General features: G+C 44.0%; 1 protein-coding gene across 2 annotated transcripts in view; it reads left to right on the plus strand.

Moving 5' to 3' along the window:
* LOC139383514 (rho GTPase-activating protein 5-like) overlaps positions 1-19,420 on the plus strand; it is a 90,385-nt gene extending 70,965 nt beyond the window's left edge. The window contains exons 5-7 of one of the 2 annotated variants that reach the window (XM_071128079.1): positions 10,634-10,765; positions 17,291-17,396; positions 18,131-19,420. In XM_071128079.1, coding sequence (XP_070984180.1) covers positions 10,634-10,765; positions 17,291-17,396; positions 18,131-18,458 — 566 coding nt within the window. In that variant the 3' untranslated portion in view covers positions 18,459-19,420. The remainder of the gene's footprint in view (positions 1-10,633; positions 10,766-17,290; positions 17,397-18,130) is intronic. The other variant, XM_071128080.1, reaches the window with a different exon arrangement.
* Positions 19,421-20,426: the final 1,006 nt, after the last annotated feature.

Genomic DNA, 20,426 nt, shown 5'->3' on the forward strand with positions numbered 1-20,426 from the left:
TATTATCTTTACAAGCTTAGTGTTTTCCTTATTATCTTTACAAGCTCTCTGTTTTCCTCAATATCTTTACAAGTTCACTGTTTTCCTTATTTAACTTTACAAGCTCTCTGTTTTCCTTATTATCTTTACAAGCTCAGTGTTTTCCTTTTTATCTTTACAAGCTCAGTGTTTTCCTTATTATCTTTACAAGCTCAGTGTTTTCCTTATTATCTTTACAAGCTCAGTGTTTTCCTTATTTAACTTTACAAGCTCACTGTTTTCCTTATTATCTTTACAAGCTCAGTGTTTTCCTTGTTATCTTTACAAGCTCAGTGTTTTCCTTATTATCTTTACAAGCTCAGTGTTTTCCTTATTATCTTTACAAGCTCAGTGTTTTCCTTATTATCTTTACAAGCTCAGTGTTTTCCTTATTATCTTTACAAGCTCAGTGTTTTCCTTATTTAACTTTACAAGCTCACTGTTTTCCTTATTATCTTTACAAGCTCAGTTTTTTCCTTAATATCTTTACAAGCTCAGTTTTTTCCTTAATATCTTTACAAGCTCAGTGTTTTCCTCATTATCTTTACAAGCTCAGTTTTTTCCTTATTATCTTTACAAGCTCAGTGTTTTCCTCATTATCTTTACAAGCACACTGTTTTCCTTATTATCTTTACAAGCTCACTGTTTTCCTTATTATCTTTACAAGCTCAGTGTTTTCCTTATTTAACTTTACAAGCTCACTGTTTTCCTTATTATCTTTACAAGCCTACTGTTTTCCTTGTTATCTTTACAAGCTCTCCATTGTCCTTATTATCTTTACAAGCCAGTGCTGTCCTTATTATCTTTACAAGCTAAGTGTTTTCCTTATTATCTTTACAAGGTCATTGTTTTCCTTATTATCTTTACAAGCTTTCTGTTTTCCTTGTTATCTTTACAAGCTCTCCATTGTCCTTATTATCTTTACAAGCTCAGTGTTTTCCTTATTATCTTTACAAGCTCACTGTTTTCCTAATTATCTTTACAAGGTCACTGTTTTCCTTATTATCTTTACAGGCTCACTGTTTTCCTTATTATCTTTACAAGCTCAGTGTTTTCCTTATTATCTTTACAAGCTTTCTGTTTTCCTTATTATCTTTACAATCTCACTGTTTTCCTTATTATCTTTACAAGCTCACTGTTTTCCTTATTATTTTTACAAGCTCAGTGTTTTCCTTATTATCTTTACAAGTGTTCTGTTTTCCTTATTATCTTTACAAGCTCAGTGTTTTACTTATTATCTTTACAAGCTCACTGTTTTCCTTATTATCTTTACAAGCTCAGTGTTTTCCTTATTATCTTTACAAGCTCACTGTTTTCCTTATTATCTTTACAAGCTCTTCATTGTCCTTATTATCTTTACACGCTCACTGTTTTCCTTATTATCTTTACAAGCTCAGTGTTTTCCTTATTATCTTTACAAGCTCTTCATTGTCCTTATTTTCTTTACAAGCTCTGTGTTTTCCTTATTATCTTTACAAGCTCTTCATTGTCCTTATTATCTTTACAAGCTCATTGTTTTCCTTATTATCTTTACAAGCTTAGTGTTTTCCTTATTATCTTTACAAGCTCTTCATTGTCCTTATTATCTTTACAAGCTCAGTGTTTTCCTTATTATCTTTACAAGTGTTCTGTTTTCCTTATTATCTTTACAAGCTCTCTGTTTTCCTTATTATCTTTACAAGCTTTCTGTTTTCCTTATTATCTTTACAAGCTCAGTGTTTTCCTTATTATCTTTACAAGCTCAGTGTTTTCCTTATTATATTTACAAGCTCAGTGTTTTCCTTATTATCTTTACAAGCTTAGTGTTTTCCTTATTTAACTTTACAAGCTTAGTGTTTTCCTTATTATCTTTACAAGCTCTGTGTTTTCCTTATTATCTTTACAAGCTCTCTGTTTTCCTTATTATCTTTACAAGCTCACTGTTTCCCTTATTATCTTTACAAGCTTAGTGTTTTCCTTATTTAACTTTACAAGCTTAGTGTTTTCCTTATTATTTTTACAAGCTCAGTGTTTTCCTTATTATCTTTACAAGTGTTCTGTTTTCCTTATTATCTTTACAAGCTCAGTGTTTTACTTATTATCTTTACAAGCTCACTGTTTTCCTTATTATCTTTACAAGCTCAGTGTTTTCCTTATTATCTTTACAAGCTCACTGTTTTCCTTATTATCTTTACAAGCTCTTCATTGTCCTTATTATCTTTACAAGCTCACTGTTTTCCTTATTATCTTTACAAGCTCAGTGTTTTCCTTATTATCTTTACAAGCTCTTCATTGTCCTTATTTTCTTTACAAGCTCAGTGTTTTCCTTATTATCTTTACAAGCTCTTCATTGTCCTTATTATCTTTACAAGCTCATTGTTTTCCTTATTATCTTTACAAGCTTAGTGTTTTCCTTATTATCTTTACAAGCTCTTCATTGTCCTTATTATCTTTACAAGCTCAGTGTTTTCCTTATTATCTTTACAAGTGTTCTGTTTTCCTTATTATCTTTACAAGCTCTCTGTTTTCCTTATTATCTTTACAAGCTTTCTGTTTTCCTTATTATCTTTACAAGCTCAGTGTTTTCCTTATTATCTTTACAAGCTCAGTGTTTTCCTTATTATCTTTACAAGCTCAGTGTTTTCCTTATTATCTTTACAAGCTCTTCATTGTCCTTATTATCTTTACAAGCTCAGTGTTTTCCTTATTATCTTTACAAGCTCTTCATTGTCCTTATTATCTTTACAAGCTCAGTGTTTTCCTTATTATCTTTACAAGCTTAGTGTTTTCCTTATTATCTTTACAAGCTCTTCATTGTCCTTATTATCTTTACAAGCTCAGTTTTTTCCTTATTATCTTTACAAGTGTTCTGTTTTCCTTATTATCTTTACAAGCTCTCTGTTTTCCTTATTATCTTTACAAGCTTTCTGTTTTCCTTATTATCTTTACAAGCTCAGTGTTTTCCTTATTATCTTTACAAGCTCAGTGTTTTCCTTATTATCTTTACAAGCTCAGTGTTTTCCTTATTATCTTTACAAGCTCTTCATTGTCCTTATTATCTTTACAAGCTCAGTGTTTTCCTTATTATCTTTACAAGCTCTTCATTGTCCTTATTATCTTTACAAGCTCAGTGTTTTCCTTATTATCTTTACAAGCTTAGTGTTTTCCTTATTATCTTTACAAGCTCTTCATTGTCCTTATTATCTTTACAAGCTCAGTTTTTTCCTTATTATCTTTACAAGTGTTCTGTTTTCCTTATTATCTTTACAAGCTCTCTGTTTTCCTTATTATCTTTACAAGCTTTCTGTTTTCCTTATTATCTTTACAAGCTCAGTGTTTTCCTTATTATCTTTGCAAGCTCTTCATTGTCCTTATTATCTTTACAAGCTCAGTGTTTTCCTTATTATCTTTACAAGTGTTCTGTTTTCCTTATTATCTTTACAAGCTCTCTGTTTTCCTTATTATCTTTACAAGCTTTCTGTTTTCCTTATTATCTTTACAAGCTCAGTGTTTTCCTTATTATCTTTACAAGCTCTCTGTTTTCCTTATTATCTTTACAAGCTTAGTGTTTTCCTTATTTAACTTTACAAGCTTAGTGTTTTCCTTATTATCTTTACAAGCTCTGTGTTTTCCTTATTATCTTTACAAGCTCTCTGTTTTCCTTATTATCTTTACAAGCCTACTGTTTTCCTTATTATCTTTACAAGCTTAGTGTTTTCCTTATTATCTTTACAAGCTCAGTGTTTTCCTTATTATCTTTACAAGCTCAGTGTTTTCCTTATTATCTTTACAAGCTCAGTGTTTTCCTTATTATCTTTACAAGCTCAGTGTTTTCCTTATTATCTTTACAAGCTTAGTGTTTTCCTTATTTAACTTTACAAGCTTAGTGTTTTCCTTATTTAACTTTACAAGCTTAGTGTTTTCCTTATTATCTTTACAAGCTCTGTGTTTTCCTTATTATCTTTACAAGCTCTTTGTTTTCCTTATTATCTTTACAAGCTCACTGTTTTCCTTATTATCTTTACAAGCTCAGTGTTTTTTGCTTATTATCTTTACAAGCTCAGTGTTTTCCTCATTATCTTTACAAGCTCAGTGTTTTCCTTATTATCTTTACAAGCTCAGTGTTTTCCTTATTATCTTTACAAGCTCTGTGTTTTCCTTATTATCTTTACAAGCTCTGTGTTTTCCTTATTATCTTTACAAGCTCTGTGTTTTCCTTATTATCTTTACAAGCTCTGTGTTTTCCTTATTATCTTTACAAGCTCACTTTTCTTCTTTTTTCGGAACTGAACAGGATCATACTGGTTCAGTAAGACGTCAGAGAGCGAAAGTGATTGTTTGGGAAAACGAATAATGACTCTTCCCAAGGACTTTTCCTCCTAACTGTTTCATTTCAGACACAAATATATCTGAATGACTGTGAATGGGAGTTTTATAACATACAGGGGATGGCTGATTGTATTAACCTGCTAATGAAGGAGTTCTGGGTATGTCCTATAATATGATTTAGACAAGGATGTAATCTCCACTCAGCTGCAGAGGGATCCTCCCCTCCCTCTTGTTATACATTTAGAAGTTATAAATACTGGTTGCAGTGTAGTGCAGTAAATATGGTCTCTAAATACGCCCGGACCAAGTCAAAATGACTCCAATTTGCCTTATAGCTTGACTTACACAAGCAATCAATTTGATGTTATTTTATTTAGCCTGGAATTGAATTACTGCGTAAGCTCACTGGTTGGCTGTATTTCCCCGGGGGGGAGTCATCGAGCTGTGTAAAGGGGCTGGGTGGAAAGATCTTCCTTCCATCAAGTGGCCAAATGACTTCCTATCCACGAGACACTGTTTACCGAAGCCACTAGCCACTGCCTTCTCTCTTTCTCACTCTCTCTCACTCTCTCTCTCTCACTCACTCTCTCACTTCTTTCACCACAGGAATTTGGGGAATTAAGTGCATTTTTCTCCCTCTTTCCCTTTCCGTTCTCTGGGAGAGAGATCTACTCTGACAGCTGTCAGTTCATCTTAGGCCCTGTCCTGCTCTCACCAGCTTGTTCTCTCTCAGCCTCTTCCTCTTCTCACCACTCTTTATCTTGTTCTCTCACCAACTCTCTCCCTCTTACTCTTCCCGCTCTCCTTCTCGCTTTCCCCCCTCTCTCCCCTCTTACTCTCCCCCCTCTCTCCCTGTTACTCTCTCCCTCCTCCCTTTTACTCTCTCCCTCCCTCTTACTCTCCCTCCTTCCTTTACTCTCTCCCATCCCTCTTACTCTCTCCCTCCCTCTTACTCTCTCCCTTACTCTCCCCCCTCTCTCCCTCTTACTCTCTCCCTCCTCCCTTTTACTCTCTCCCTCCCTCTTGCTCTCTCCCTCCCTCTTACTCTCCCTCCTCCCTTTTACTCTCTCCCTCCCTCTTACTCTCTCCCTCCCTCTTACTCTCTCCCTCTTGCTCTCTCCCTCCCTCTTACTCTCTCCCTCCCTCTTACTCTCTCCCTCTTGCTCTCTCCCTCCCTCTTACTCTCCCTCCTCCCTTTTACTCTCTCCCCTCCCTCTTACTCTCTCCCTCCCTCATACTCTCTCCCTCTTACTCTCTCTCTCCCTCTTTCTCTCTCCCTCCCTCTTACTCTCTCCCCTCCCTCTTACTCTCTCCCCTCCATCTTACTCTCTCCCTCCCTCTTACTCTCCCCTCCCTCCTCCCTTTTACTCTCTCCCTCCCTCCTCCCTTTTACTCTCTCCATCCCTCCTCCCTTTTACTCTCTCCCTCCTCCCTCCCTCTCTCCCTCCCTCCTCCCTTTTACTCTCTCCCTCCCTCCTCCCTTTTACTCTCTCCCCTCCCTCCTCCCTTTTATGCTCTTACTCTCTCCCTCCCTTTTACTCTCTCCCTCCCTCCTCCCTTTTACGCTCTCCCTCCCTCTTACTCTCCCCTCCCTCCTCCCTCTTACTCTCTCCCCTCCCTTTTACTCTCTCCCTCCCTCCTCCCTTTTACTCTCTCCCTCCCTCCTCCCTTTTACTCTCTCCCTCCCTTCTCCCTATTACTCTCTCCCTCCCTCCTCCCTTTTACTCTCTCCCTCCCTCTTACTCTCTCCCTCCCTCCTCCCTTTTACTCTCTCCCTCCCTCCTCCCTTTTACGCTCTCCCTCCCTCTTACTCTCTCCCTCCCTCCTCCCTTTTACGCTCTCCCTCCCACTTGCTCTCTCCCTCCCTCCTCCCTTTTACTCTCTCCCTCTCTCTTACTCTCTCCCCTCCCTCTTACTCTCTCCCCTCCCTCTTACTCTCTCCCCTCCCTCTTACTCTCTCCCCTCCCCCCTCCCTCTTACTCTCTCCCCGCCCTCCTACTTTCTCCCTCCCTCTTACTCTCTCCCTCCCTCTTACTCTCTCCATCTCTCTTACTCTCTCCCCTCCCTCTTACTCTCTCCCCTCCCTCCTCACTTTTACTCTCTCCCCTCCCTCGTACTCTCTCCCCTCCCTCTTACTCTCCCCCCTCCTCCCTTTTACGCTCTCCCTCCCTCTTACTCTCTCCCCTCCCTCTTACTCTCCCCCCTCCTCCCTTTTACTCTCTCCCTCCCTCTTACTCTCTCCCCTCCCTCTTACTCTCTCCCTCCCTCTTACTCTCTCCCCTCCCTCTTACTCTCCCCCCTCCTCCCTTTTACGCTCTCCCTCCCTCTTACTCTCTCCTTCCCTTTTACTCTCTCCCTCCCTCTTACTCTCTCCCTCCCTCTTACTCTCTCCCTTTCTCTTACTCTCTCCCTCCCTCTTACTCTCTCCCTCTCTCTTACTCTCTCCCTCCCTCTTACTCTCTCCCTCTCTCTTACTCTCTCCCTCCCTCTTGCTCTCTCCCTCCCTCTAACTCTCTCCCTCCCTCTTACTCTCTCCCTCCCTCTTACTCTCTCCCTCTCTCTTACTCTCTCCCCCCTCCTCCCTCTTACTCTCTCCCTCTCTCTTACTCTCTCCCTCCCTCTTACTCTCTCCCTCCCTCTTACTCTCTCCCTCCCTGTTACTCTCTCCCTCCCAGTTACTCTCTCCCTCCCTCCTCCCTCTTACTCTCTCCCTCCCTCTTACTCTCTCCCTCCCTCCTCCCTTTTACTCTCTCCCTCCCTCTTACTCTCTCCCTCCCTCTTACTCTCTCCCTCCCTCTTACTCTCCCCTCCCTCCTCCCTTTTACTCTCTCCCCTCCCTCCTCCCTTTTACGCTCTTACTCTCTCCCTCCCTCCTCCCTTTTACTCTCTCCCTCTCTCTTACTCTCTCCCCTCCCTCTTACTCTCTCCCTCCCTCTTACTCTCCCCTTCCTCTCCCTCTGACTCTCCTCCTTCCTCCCTTTTACTCTCTCCCTCCCTCTTACTCTCTCCTTCTCTCTCCCTTTACTCTCTTCCCTCTCCTCTCTCTCTCCCTCTTACTCTCTCATTCTCTCTCCCTTTTCTCTCTTCCCTCTCCTCTCTCTCTTCCCTCTCCTCTGTCTCTCACCTCGCTCTCCCTTTACTCTCTCCCTTTACTCTCTTCCCTCTCCTCTCTCCCTCTTACCTCTCTCCTCACTCTCCCTTTACTCTCTTCCCTCTCCTCCCTCCTCCCTCTTACTCTCTCCCTCTCCCTTTTACTCCCTCCCTCCTCCCTTTTACTCTCTCCTTCCCTCCTCCCTCTTACTCTCTTCCCTCTCCTCTCTCTCTCCCTCTTACTCTCTCATTCTCTCTACCTTTTCTCTCTTCCCTCTCCTCTCTCTCTTCCCTCTCCTCTGTCTCTCACCTCGCTCTCCCTTTACTCTCTCCCTTTACTCTCTTCCCTCTCCTCTCTCCCTCTTACCTCTCTCCTCACTCTCCCTTTACTCTCTTCCCTCTCCTCCCTCCTCCCTCTTACTCTCTCCCTCTCCCTTTTACTCCCTCCCTCCTCCCTTTTACTCTCTCCTTCCCTCCTCCCTCTTACTCTCTCCCCTCCCTCTACTCTCCCTCCTCCCTCTTACTCTCTCCCTCTCTTTTACTCTCTCCCCTCCCTCTTACTCTCTCCCCTTCTTCCTTCCTTTTACTCTCTCCCTCCCTCTTACTCTCTCCCTCCCTCCTCCCTTTTACTCTCTCCCTCCCTCTTACTCTCTCTCTCCCTCCCTCCTCCCTTTTACTCTCTCCCTCCCTCTTGCTCTCTCCCTCCCTCCTCCCTCTTACTCTCTCCCTCCCTCCTCCCTCTTACTCTCTCCCTCCCTTTTACTCTCTCCCTCCCTCTTACTCTCTCCCTCTCTCCCTCCTCCCTCTTACTCTCTCTCTCCCTCCCTCCTCCCTCTTACTCTCTCCCTCCCTCCTCCCTCTTACTCTCTCCCTCTCTCTTACACTCTCCCCTCCCTCCTACTCTCTCCCCTCCCACTTACTCTCCCTAACTCTTACTCTCTAACCCTTCCTCTCCCTCTGACTCTCTCACCTCCTTCCTCCCTTTTACTCTCTGCCTCCCTCTTACTCCCTCTCTCCCCTCCCTGCCTCCCTCTTACTCCCTCTCTCCCCTCCCTCTTACTCCCTCTCTCCCCTCCCTCTTACTCCCTCTCTCCCCTCCCTCGTTTCTCTCCCTCCCTCTTACTCTCTCCCCTCCCTCCTCCCTTTTACTCTCTCCCTCCCACTTACTCTCCCTCCCTCTTACTCTCTAACCCTTCCTCTCCCTCTGACTCTCTCCCCTCCCTCCTCCCTCTTACTCTCTCCATCTCTCTTACTCTCTCCCCTCCCTCTTACTCTCTCCCCTCCCTCCTCACTCTTACTCTCTCCCCCCCCTCTTACTCTCTCCCCTCCCTCTTACTCTCCCCCCTCCTCCCTTTTACGCTCTCCCTCCCTCTTACTCTCTCCCCTCCCTCTTACTCTCCCCCCTCCTCCCTTTTACTCTCTCCCTCCCTCTTACTCTCTCCCCTCCCTCTTACTCTCTCCCTCCCTCTTACTCTCTCCCCTCCCTCTTACTCTCCCCCCTCCTCCCTTTTACGCTCTCCCTCCCTCTTACTCTCTCCCTCCCTTTTACTCTCTCCCTCCCTCTTACTCTCTCCCTCCCTCTTACTCTCTCCCTCTCTCTTACTCTCTCCCTCTCCCTTTACTCTCTTCCCTCTCCTCTCTCTCTCCCTCTTACTCTCTCCTTCTCTCTCCCTTTTCTCTCTTCGCTCTCCCCTCCCTCTACTCTCCCTCCTCCCTCTTACTCTCTCCCTCTCTTTTACTCTCTCCCCTCCCTCTTACTCTCTCCCCTTCTTCCTTCCTTTTACTCTCTCCCTCCCTCTTACTCTCTCCCTCCCTCCTCCCTTTTACTCTCTCCCTCCCTCTTACTCTCTCTCTCCCTCCCTCCTCCCTTTTACTCTCTCCCTCCCTCTTACTCTCTCCCTCCCTCCTCCCTCTTACTCTCTCCCTCCCTCCTCCCTCTTACTCTCTCCCTCCCTTTTACTCTCTCCCTCCCTCTTACTCTCTCCCTCTCTCCCTCCTCCCTCTTACTCTCTCTCTCCCTCCCTCCTCCCTCTTACTCTCTCTCTCCCTCCCTCCCTCCTCCCTCTTACTCTCTCCCTCTCTCTTACACTCTCCCCTCCCTCCTACTCTCTCCCCTCCCACTTACTCTCTCTAACTCTTACTCTCTAACCCTTCCTCTCCCTCTGACTCTCTCACCTCCTTCCTCTCTTTTACTCTCTGCCTCCCTCTTACTCCCTCTCTCCCCTCCCTCTTACTCCCTCTCTCCCCTCCCTCTTACTCCCTCTCTCCCCTCCCTCGTTTTCTCTCCCTCCCTCTTACTCTCTCCCCTCCCTCTTACTCTCTCCCCTCCCTCCTCCCTTTTACTCTCTCCCTCCCACTTACTCTCCCTCCCTCTTACTCTCTAACCCTTCCTCTCCCTCTGACTCTCTCCCCTCCCTCCTCCCTTTTACTCTCTCCCCCCTCTTACTCTCCTTCTCTCTCCCTTTACTCTCTTCCCTCTCCTCTGTCTCTCACCTCGCTCTCCCTTTATTCTCTCCCTTTACTCTCTCCCCTCGCTCTCCCTTTACTCTCTTCCCTCTCCTCTGTCTCTCACCTCGATCTCCCTTTATTCTCTCACTTTACTCTCTTCCCTCTCCTCTCTCTCTCCCTCTTACTCTCTCCTTCTCTCTCCCTTTTCTCTCTTCCCTCTCCTCTGTCTCTCACCTCGCTCTCCCTTTATTCTCTCCCTTTACTCTCTCCCCTCGCTCTCCCTTTACTCTCTTCCCTCTCCTCTGTCTCTCACCTCGCTCTCCCTTTATTCTCTCACTTTACTCTCTTCCCTCTCCTCTCTCTCTCCCTCTTACTCTCTCCCCTCGCTCTCCCTTTACTCTCTTCCCTCTCCTCTCTCCCTCTTACTCTCTCCCCTCGCTCTCCCTTTACTCTCTTCCCTCTCCTCTCTCTCTCCCTCTTACTCTCTCCCCTCGCTCTCCCTTTACTCTCTTCCCTCTCCTCTCTCTCTCCCCTCGCTCTCCCTTTATTCTCTCCCTTTACTCTCTTCCCTCTCCTCTCTCTCTCCCTCTTACTCTCTCCCCTCGCTCTCCCTTTACTCTCTTCCCTCTCCTCTCTCTCTTCCCTCGCTCTCCCTTTACTCTCTCACTTTACTATCTTCCCTCTCCTCTCTCTCTCCCTCTTACTCTCTCCCCTCTCTCTGTCTCTGTACCCCCCTCCAATCTAACCCTCCCTTTCTCTCTCCCTACAGACCACAGTATGGACCTGATAGTGATGGATGTGGCTGTGAATGCTGTGGCGGGGGCTCTGAAGGCCTTTTTTTCTGACCTACCTGACCCTCTCATCCCCTACACCCTGCACCCAGAGCTGGTGGAGGCAGCCAGTGAGTACTATACTGTACTGTTAGCTACACATTCTCTGGAGGCCTGACCTGGGTTCAGATAGTATTGTGTCTCTTTCAAATGCTTTTAGCTACGCTTGGTTAAGCTTGCCCACTGCAATACTCCCAACAGTGGCAGCACAAACCCTGCCCATCTGGCATTCTCAGGCAGGCTCAACAAAATGCTATTGAAAGAAAAAACATATTTTATCAACCCATGTCTGGTCTATAGAGGCCAGTGTCCTGACTCAATAACTACTAGCTGTGGGGAGGGTTGACACCCAGCGCCTCAGACCTCCCCCTTAAATCACAAACAGCAGCTAGAGAAGAGGGGTTCAACCAGTTATCTATCTCTGTCTCTCTTCTATCTCTCTCTCTCTCTCTCTCTCTCTCTCTCTCTCTCTCTCTCTCTCTCTCTCTCTTCTATCTCCCTCTCTCTCCCTCTCCCTCTCTCTCTGTCTCTCTCTCCCTCTCCCTCTCTCTCTCTGTCTCCCCCCTTTCTCTCTCTCTCTCTCTCCCCCTCTCCCTCTCCACTCTATCTTTCTGCCTCTCCTCCCCCTCTTTCTCTCTCTTTCTCTGCCTCTCCCTCTTTCTCCCCCCTCTATCTCTCTGCCTCTCTCTCCCTCTCTCCCCCCTCTATCTCTATGCCCCTCTCTCCCTCTCTCTGCCCCTCTCTCCCTCTCTCCCCCCCCCTCTATCTCTCTGCCTCTCCCTCTCTCCCCCCTCTCTCTCTCTTTCTCTGCTTCTCCCTCTTTCTCCCCCCTCTATCTCTCTTCCTCTCTCTCTCTCTCTCTCTCTCTCTTTCTCTCTCTCCCTCCCTCCCCCTCTCTGCCTCTCCCCCTCTCTCTCTAAAGTACTACTAAATAGAAGGTATTTTACTTTACAGTGCCCCAGTCTGTCCTTGTCCTTTTCCTGCTTGGTTCATTTCTGTGTTGTTTATTTTACTGTAGGGCCCTTTAGTCGATTGGTCGATTGTTTAATCAATATGCTGTTGGTCGACCGAGATTTCTTTAGTCAAGCATTATCAAAACATTTTTTTTAATGAATGGTGTACAAGACACCTGTGTGATTGGAGCCTGTCTGAGTGGACTGATCCATTGTGGAGGCCGTGGGGATGGCAACACTAATATCACATTTACATAAGTACTCAGGCCCTTTACTTTGTTGGAGCACCTTTGGCAGTGATTACAGCCTTGAGTCTTCTTAGGTATGACGCTACAAGCTTGGCACACCTGTATTTGGGTTTCTCCCATTCTGCTCTGCACATCCTCTCAAACTCTGTCAGGTTGGATGGGGAGCGTTGCTGCACAGCTATTTTCAGGTCTCTCCAGAGATGTTCGATCGGGTTCAAGTCCGGGCTCTGGCTGAGCCACTCAAGAACATTCAGAGACTTGTCCTGAAGCCACTCCTGAATTGTCTTGGCCGTGTGCTTAGGGTCATTGTCTTGTTGGGAGGTGAACCTTCGCCCCAGTATATAAATTAGGATGAGCTCTGTCCCCTCCTCCCCCCATCTGAAAGCTTTTGTCTTTAGTTACACATTTAGTTTGAACAGCCTTTGTGCCGTTTCCTCCAAGCCCCTCATAGTGCCTCTCTTAGTACCAGTCAGTCACCTTTCTCTCTCTGTATGTGTACACACTTCTCTCTCTCTGTATGTATACACGCTTCTCTCTCTCTCTGTATGTATACACACTTCTCTCTCTCTCTGTATGTATACACGCTTCTCTCTCTCTGTATGTATACACACTTCTCTCTCTCTGTATGTATACACACTTCTCTCTCTCTGTATGTATACACACTTCTCTCTCTCTCTGTATGTATACACGCTTCTCTCTCTCTGTATGTATACACACTTCTCTCTCTCTGTATGTATACACACTTCTCTCTCTCTGTATGTATACACACTTCTCTCTCTCTCTGTATGTATACACGCTTCTCTCTCTCTCTGTATGTATACACACTTCTCTCTCTCTGTATGTATACACACTTCTCTCTCTCTGTATGTATACACACTTCTCTCTCTGTATGTATACACACTTCTCTCTCTCTGTATGTATACACACTTCTCTCTCTCTGTATGTATACACACTTCTCTCTCTCTCTCTGTATGTATACACACTTCTCTCTCTCTCTGTATGTATACACACTTCTCTCTCTCTCTCTGTATGTATACACACTTCTCTCTCTCTGTATGTATACACACTTCTCTCTCTCTGTATGTATACACACTTCTCTCTCTGTATGTATACACGCTTCTCTCTCTCTCTCTGTATGTATACACACTTCTCTCTCTCTCTGTATGTATACACGCTTCTCTCTCTCTCTCTGTATGTATACACACTTCTCTCTCTCTCTGTATGTATACACACTTCTCTCTCTCTCTGTATGTATACACACACTTCTCTCTCTCTGTATGTATACACACTTCTCTCTCTCTGTATGTATACACACTTCTCTCTCTCTCTGTATGTGTACACGCTTCTCTCTCTCTCTCTCTCTGTATGTATACACACTTCTCTCTCTCTCTGTATGTATACACACTTCTCTCTCTCTCTCTCTCTGTATGTATACACACCTATCTCTCTGTATGTATACACACTTCTCTCTCTCTCTGTATGTATACACACTTCTCTCTCTCTCTGTATGTATACACACTTCTCTCTCTCTCTCTGTATGTATACACACTTCTCTCTCTCTCTCTGTATGTATACACACCTATCTCTCTGTATGTATACACACTTCTATCTCTGTATGTATACACACTTCTCTCTCTCTGTATGTATACACACTTCTCTCTCTCTGTATGTATACACACTTCTCTCTCTCTGTATGTATACACACTTCTCTCTCTCTGTATGTATACACACTTCTCTCTCTCTTTATGTATACACACTTCTCTCTCTCTGTATGTATACACACTTCTCTCTCTCTGTATGTATACACACTTCTCTCTCTCTGTATGTATACACACTTCTCTCTCTCTGTATGTATACACACTTCTCTCTCTCTGTATGTATACACACTTCTCTCTCTCTGTATGTATACACACTTCTCTCTCTCTGTATGTATACACACTTCTCTCTCTCTGTATGTATACACACTTCTCTCTCTCTGTATGTATACACACTTCTCTCTCTCTGTATGTATACACACTTCTCTCTCTCTGTATGTATACACACTTCTCTCTCTCTGTATGTATACACACTTCATAAATGTCAAAGGCTTTTATTGACCATTTTTGAAGTTGATGCAAAGAGTCAATATTTGCAGTGTTGTCCCTTCTTTTTCAAGACCTCTGCAATCCGCCCTGGCATGCTGTCAATTAACTTCTGGGCCACATCCTGACTGATGGCAGTCCATTCTTGCATAATCAATGCTTGAAGTTTGTCAGAATTTGTGTGTTTTTGTTTGTCCACCCGCCTCTTGAGGATTGACCACAAGTTCTCAATGGGATTATCAAATTTAGGTAGCCTGGGTTTCACTTTTGGTTTGTGGGTGTTTGCTTCCGTGTGAGTGTTTGGGCCACACGGTACTGTTTCGATTTTGGTAAATTCACGTTGTCATTAATTGTTTAGTGTTCTGAGTTTTAATTAAACATCATCATGAACACTTACCACGCTGCGCTTTGGTCCTCCTCTCTTTCTCCCGACGACAACTCTTACAAAGGGGCTCCATGATGGAAAAGGCATTGTTCATCACCAAACTGTTCCTGGGTGGTTGGGAGAAGATGCTCTCGGAGGATGTGTTGGTTCCATTCTTTATTCATGGCTGTGTTCTTAGGTCAAATTGTGAGTGAGCCCAACTCCCTTGGCTGAGAAGCAACCCCACACATGAATGGTCTCAGGATGCTTTACTGTTGGCATGACACAGGACTGATGGTAGCGCTCACCTTGTCTTCTCCGGACAAGCTTTTTTCCAGATGCCCCAAACAATCTGAAAGGGGATTCAGAGAAAATGACTTTACCCCATTCCTCAGCAGTCCAATCCCTGTACCTTTTGCAGAATATCAGTCTGTCCCTGATGTTTTTCCTGGAGAGAAGTGGCTTCTTTGCTGCCCTTCTTGACACCAGGCCATCCCCCAAAAGTCTTCGCCTCACTGTGCGTGCAAATGCACTCACACCTGCCTGCTGCCATTTCTGAGCAAGCTCTGTACTGGTGGTGCCCCGATCCCGCAGCTGAATCAACAGTAGGAGACGGTCCTGGTGCTTGCTGGACTTTCTTTGGCGCCCTGAAGCCTTCTTCACAACAATTGAACCGCTCTCCTTGAAGTTCTTGATGATCTGATAAATGGTTGATTTAGGTGCAATCTTACTGGCAGCAATATCCTTGTCTGTGAAGCCCTTTTTGTGCAAAGCAATGATGACGGCACATGTTTCCTTGCAGGTAACCATGATTGATAGAGAAAGAACAATGATTCCAAGCACCACCCTCCTTTTGAAGCTTCCAGGCTGTTATTCGAACACAATCAGCATGACAGAGTGATCTCCAGCCTTGTCCTCGTCAACACTCACACCTGTGTTAACGAGAGAATCACTGACATGATGTCAGCTGGTCCTTTTGTGGCAGGGCTGAAATGCAGTGGAAATGTTTTTGGGGGATTTAGTTCATTTGCATGGCAAAGAGGGACTTTGCAATTAATTGCAATTCATCTGATCACTCTTCATAACATTCTGGAGTATATGCAAATTGCCATCATACAAACTGAGGTAGCAGACTTTGGGAAAATTAATATTTGTGTAATTCTCAACTTTTGGCCACGACTGTATACACACTTATCTCTGTGTTTTTGCTGTAGAACTGCAAGCCTGCATTAACATTTCAACCCCAGTTATAATTCACACCTCTAAGTCACATCACACTCAGCTCACAGTCGTCTTCCTGAAAGACAAATTCCTGCCCAAATTCCTGCCCAAGGATTTCCCATGCCTGCCTGGCACCCTGTGTCCCAAATGGCACCCTATATAGTGCACTACTTTCTTTTTTTTATACCAGGGCCCATAGGATAGTGCAATAAATAGGGAGAAGGGTGCCATTTGGGACACAACCTGTGTGTTTAATTTTTATATATTTTTTAACCCATTTTTTTCTCCCCAAATCCATGGTATCCAATTGGTAGTTACGGTCTTGACTCATCGTTGCAACTCCCGTACGGACTCGGGAGAGGCGAAGGTCGACAGCCGTGCGTCCCCTGAAACACAACCCAACCATGTCGCACTGCTTCTTGACACACTGCTCGCTTAACCCGGAAGCCAGCCGCACCAATGTGTCGGAGGAAACACCATACACCTGGCGACCGTGTCAGCGTGCACTGCACCCGGCCCGCCACAGGAGTCGCTAGAACTTGATTGGACAAGGACATCCCTGCCGGCCAAACCCTCCTCTAACCCGGACGACGCTGGGCCAGTTGTGCGCCGCCCCATGGGTCTCCCGGTCGCTGGAGGCCCCAGCCTGTGTAGTTCTGTATGATCTCCGAGCTGGAGTCATGTGATCCTGGATCAGTGTTGAAACCAACCCAGCTGTCGGCCTCCTTTCTGGCTCACTGCTGCAGATTAATGTCCCAGAAATAGGCCTCCATCTACTGTCCCCTGGATGGTGGGAAGGAAGGAGAGACAGAGAGGGAGATGGGTGGAGGAAGAGACAGAGCCCTGGAGCTTGACTCTAAGAGTTTGGAGCAGCTCTGTAGAAATGATCATTCTGCAAGCAGCATAATGTGGAGGTGTTTGGACTAGGACCTCCAAGTCTCAGACTGCGTTCCAAATACATGGAGTGTAGTACTTTGGTCAAAAGTAGTGCACTATTGCCATCTGGGATGCAGCGTTGGTCTCAAGCCCTGGCCAGCCTTGGTGCCCAGTGCTCTGCTCTGGGACACATAACACTCACACTCATATGACGTTCTAACTATTGATTAGCCCAGTAGTCTCGGCCGGTTGACCTTGACAATAGCACTTTGGTCAGAGTTAATTGGCAAGCTGTGATAAAGTGTATCTGATTGGTCTAATATTAGATGATATGTTAAATGCCTTGACGTGGAGTTAGAGCTTCTCATCCAACACAGGAGTGCATTTGATGCTGTTATTAATTAGAGAAAGAGTGACAAGAAAATCACTATGAGACATTGTGCCCCCAGATGATACCGACAGCCCCAATCTGGGGGGCCGGCTCATGGACTATGTATTTTGGTATGTAGTACTGTCAACGTACTGGGCTGGTGTTGTATCTGCCGAAGGTCTAGATGGTATTTGAATGTGTTTCTTGTGTGGCAGGTCATTGGCAGCCCTGTCGGCTTTGTGATACTCCTTTAATTGTTTCTTCTTCTCCCAAGGGAAGGAATGAGTAAAAACTCTGTTCTCCTCCTTTAATTGTTTCTTCTTCTCCCAAGGAAAGGAATGAGTAAAAACTCTGTTCTCCTCCTTTAATTGTTTCTCCTTCTCCCAAGGGAAGGAATGAGTAAAAACTCTGTTCTCCTCCTTTAATTGTTTCTTCTTCTCCCAAGGGAAGGAATGAGTAAAAACTCTGTTCTCCTCCTTTTAGAAATTGTGGACCACATAGAAAGACTCCAAGTGCTGAAAGAAATAGTGAGGAAGTTCCCTGCAGTGAACTACGAGGTGTTTAAATACATCATCACTCACCTGAACAGGTAAGAGACAACCCTGTGACCCTAGATCAGAAACAGTCTCAGGCCTTCAGCTGACTGATACTGGGTGCAATTTGAAGTATGTCTGAAGTAAGCTGCAAAGTATACATGATGTTTGTTATGTGATAGTTGTCATAGAAACAAGCATGTCATACAGTTGTGTAGTTGGACCGGGCCGTGTTCAGTAGGGAGAAAACGTAGTGATACGTGGAGATGCTACATGAACATAATTCCGTTCTGTTGTGATATACACGATATACACGAGTATACAAACATTAAGAGCACCTGCTCTTTCCATGACAGACTGACCAGGTGAATCCAGGTGAAAGTTATGATCCCTTATTGATGTCACTTGTTAAATCCACTTTAATTAGTGTAGATGAAGGGGAGGAGACAGGCTAAAGAAGGATTTTTAAGCCTTAAGACAATTGAGGTGAGGGTGAATGGGCAAGACAAAATATTTAAGTGCCTTTGAACAGGGTATGGTAGTACGTGCCAGGCGCACCGGTTTGTGTCAAAACTGCAATGCTGCTGGGTTTTTCATGCTCAACAGTTTCCCGTGTGTATCAAGAATGCAACTCAATATTAGGAAGGTATATTTAGTGTACAGCTACTGTTCTGGAGACCAGAGTTATCTGCACTCCCCTCTAATTGAGTACCTAATTCTTTATTTTTGAAATAAAGTACAAAATAAGTATGGTTGGAATAAATCAGGGAAATTGTGTGTTTGTCCCCAGGGTGAGCCAGCAGAGTAAGACCACCCTGATGACAGCCGACAATCTATCCATCTGCTTCTGGCCCACGCTGATGCGTCCCGACTTTGAGAACAAGGACACACTCTCCACCACCAAGCTCAACCAGTCTGTCATCGAGTCCTTCATCCAGCAGAGCCACTACTTCTTCTACAGTGGAGACATCCAGGAGAGCTCCAGCACCGAGAGCACCCCACCACCCCACCACTGTCACAGCATGGTGGAGGCCCTGAGGCCCCTGCAGCTGCCCCCTCCTCTTCAGCCCCAGCAGATCCAGCACAGTATGTCCCTGCAGCCTGAACCACTCATATAGACCCAAGTGGGGTAGGGGTAAGGCTGGGCTGGTGGGGGGACATAGGGTGATGTGTCCTCCTTTCCCCTCCCTTTGGTGTCCCTCTGACTGCAAAACAACAACATTACTAAATGATCAACTTTGTTCTCTGCTCCCCTTTCTGGGTGACTGACTGGATTCAGGGGTGACTGACTCATCGAGCTCTCCCCCAGGAACAAAAAACAACATCAAAACAAATGCATTTTTCTTCATTCAGTGCTGTACAGTAATACACAGTAATAAAGATGCTGTATGCCTCCAGCAGACGGACAAAAACATGCGATGCAAAAATGATTTGCTAAATTCTACAACACCTTGCAAAATATAAGGAAAATATATTTATACTAGTTGTGTTTTGTTTTTTTAAACCCTTTATTCATTCAAGTGAACTTGACGTTAGATGAGGCATCATCTGTTATGATACTTCTACCAGCGTAGACATTCTTCTGCTTGTTTATTTTTGTATGATTTGGCGATGATGATGGATTCTTGTATTTTTACCAGTATGATTTACATTTTTATCTGAACGGTTTGAGGGACAGAAAGACAGTGAACGTTGGCAGGCTTTGTGTCTATCTGCTCCCAACGCCTCGCACTGTTTGGGAGGGAGGGGACTCTACGTGAAAGACTGATGCTGTACTGCACCAGACCGGGACATAAGACAGACAGACTGGCCTCCTATTGGAGCAGAACTCATGCAATTCCTGAAGCTTATGAAGGAAGCATCCCACTACTAGAACCCTACTGGCACATCTCTGTGTTAACTCTGAAATGAACTCATTGCAAAGCAGTCTCGGTCTCTCTTGTTTTGTTTCATTGATGAAATGTCTTGGCGGTCTTGATACTCACCAATAAGAGACCTTTGTTTTCCTCTGTTTGTTCAACTAAATTTGCATGTATTTTTTTGCCTCCAAAAAATGAACAATAAAAAAACAGACTGAATTTACAACTCAACATTAACCGCTTTCATTCAGATGATATTTTTTTATCTAACTTGATTGAGGGAAACATTGAAACAGGGCTGACATTGTATCTATTGTTCATTCATTCTTTTTGCAATGCAAGTTAACTCTTAATATCATATTTTGGTTATCTCTCTAATTGTTTCCCTTAAATAGAGGGGGGGAAATTATATATAAGTGTATTTATATATATATATATATATATATATATATATATATATATATATATATATATATATATATATATATATATATGTGTGTGTGTAAGTATATATATATATATATGTATATATTTATCAGCAGATATGATTATTATTATTAGCAAAATACCATGGGGTACTGAAATTCTGTATAATCTTGTAAAACCTACTATAATCAGATTTATTTGTGGTATGATGTACAAAAATGTTTGGGCTAGATTAATTGACTGTGTACTTAATGCCATTCATCTTATGAATAAAGAACCATTGCTTCTTTGTAAATGGTACGAAATTCTGTTTTGCTGTAAGTAAAAGATGCTGCTTAGAAAGTTCTGGAAAGGAAAAGTGTAAGTAGAGGGAGAGAGGAGCTTGGTGGGATGAAGGGGGAAACAGATTGAAAGATCGAAGACATTTTTAAGACTCAAGACTATGCCTGTGACTTAAATGGCACCCTATTCCCTACGTAGTTCACTACATTTCACCAGAGCCCTATGGATCCTGGTCAAAAGAAGTGCACTATATAGGGAATAGGATGCCAGTTCAGACAACCTATTATTGTTATTCGTCTCTATAGAGACACTCCAGATAATGTGGTGGAAGGGGAGAAAGGAGTGTGCAGCTGCTAGATAGAATATACCTTTTGTGTAGTTTCAATAAAACGCAACCCTATTTTATTCATAAGATCTGCCTCATTCAAGCCGGTGTACAAACTCTTAAGATTTTAACATCTGCTATGTATTATAGTAAATAAATGATTTTGAGAAGAAGAAAAAAATTGAGAGTTTGGT

Source organism: Oncorhynchus clarkii, chromosome 25, assembly GCF_045791955.1.
Source record: "Oncorhynchus clarkii lewisi isolate Uvic-CL-2024 chromosome 25, UVic_Ocla_1.0, whole genome shotgun sequence".
Taxonomy (NCBI): domain Eukaryota; kingdom Metazoa; phylum Chordata; class Actinopteri; order Salmoniformes; family Salmonidae; genus Oncorhynchus; species Oncorhynchus clarkii.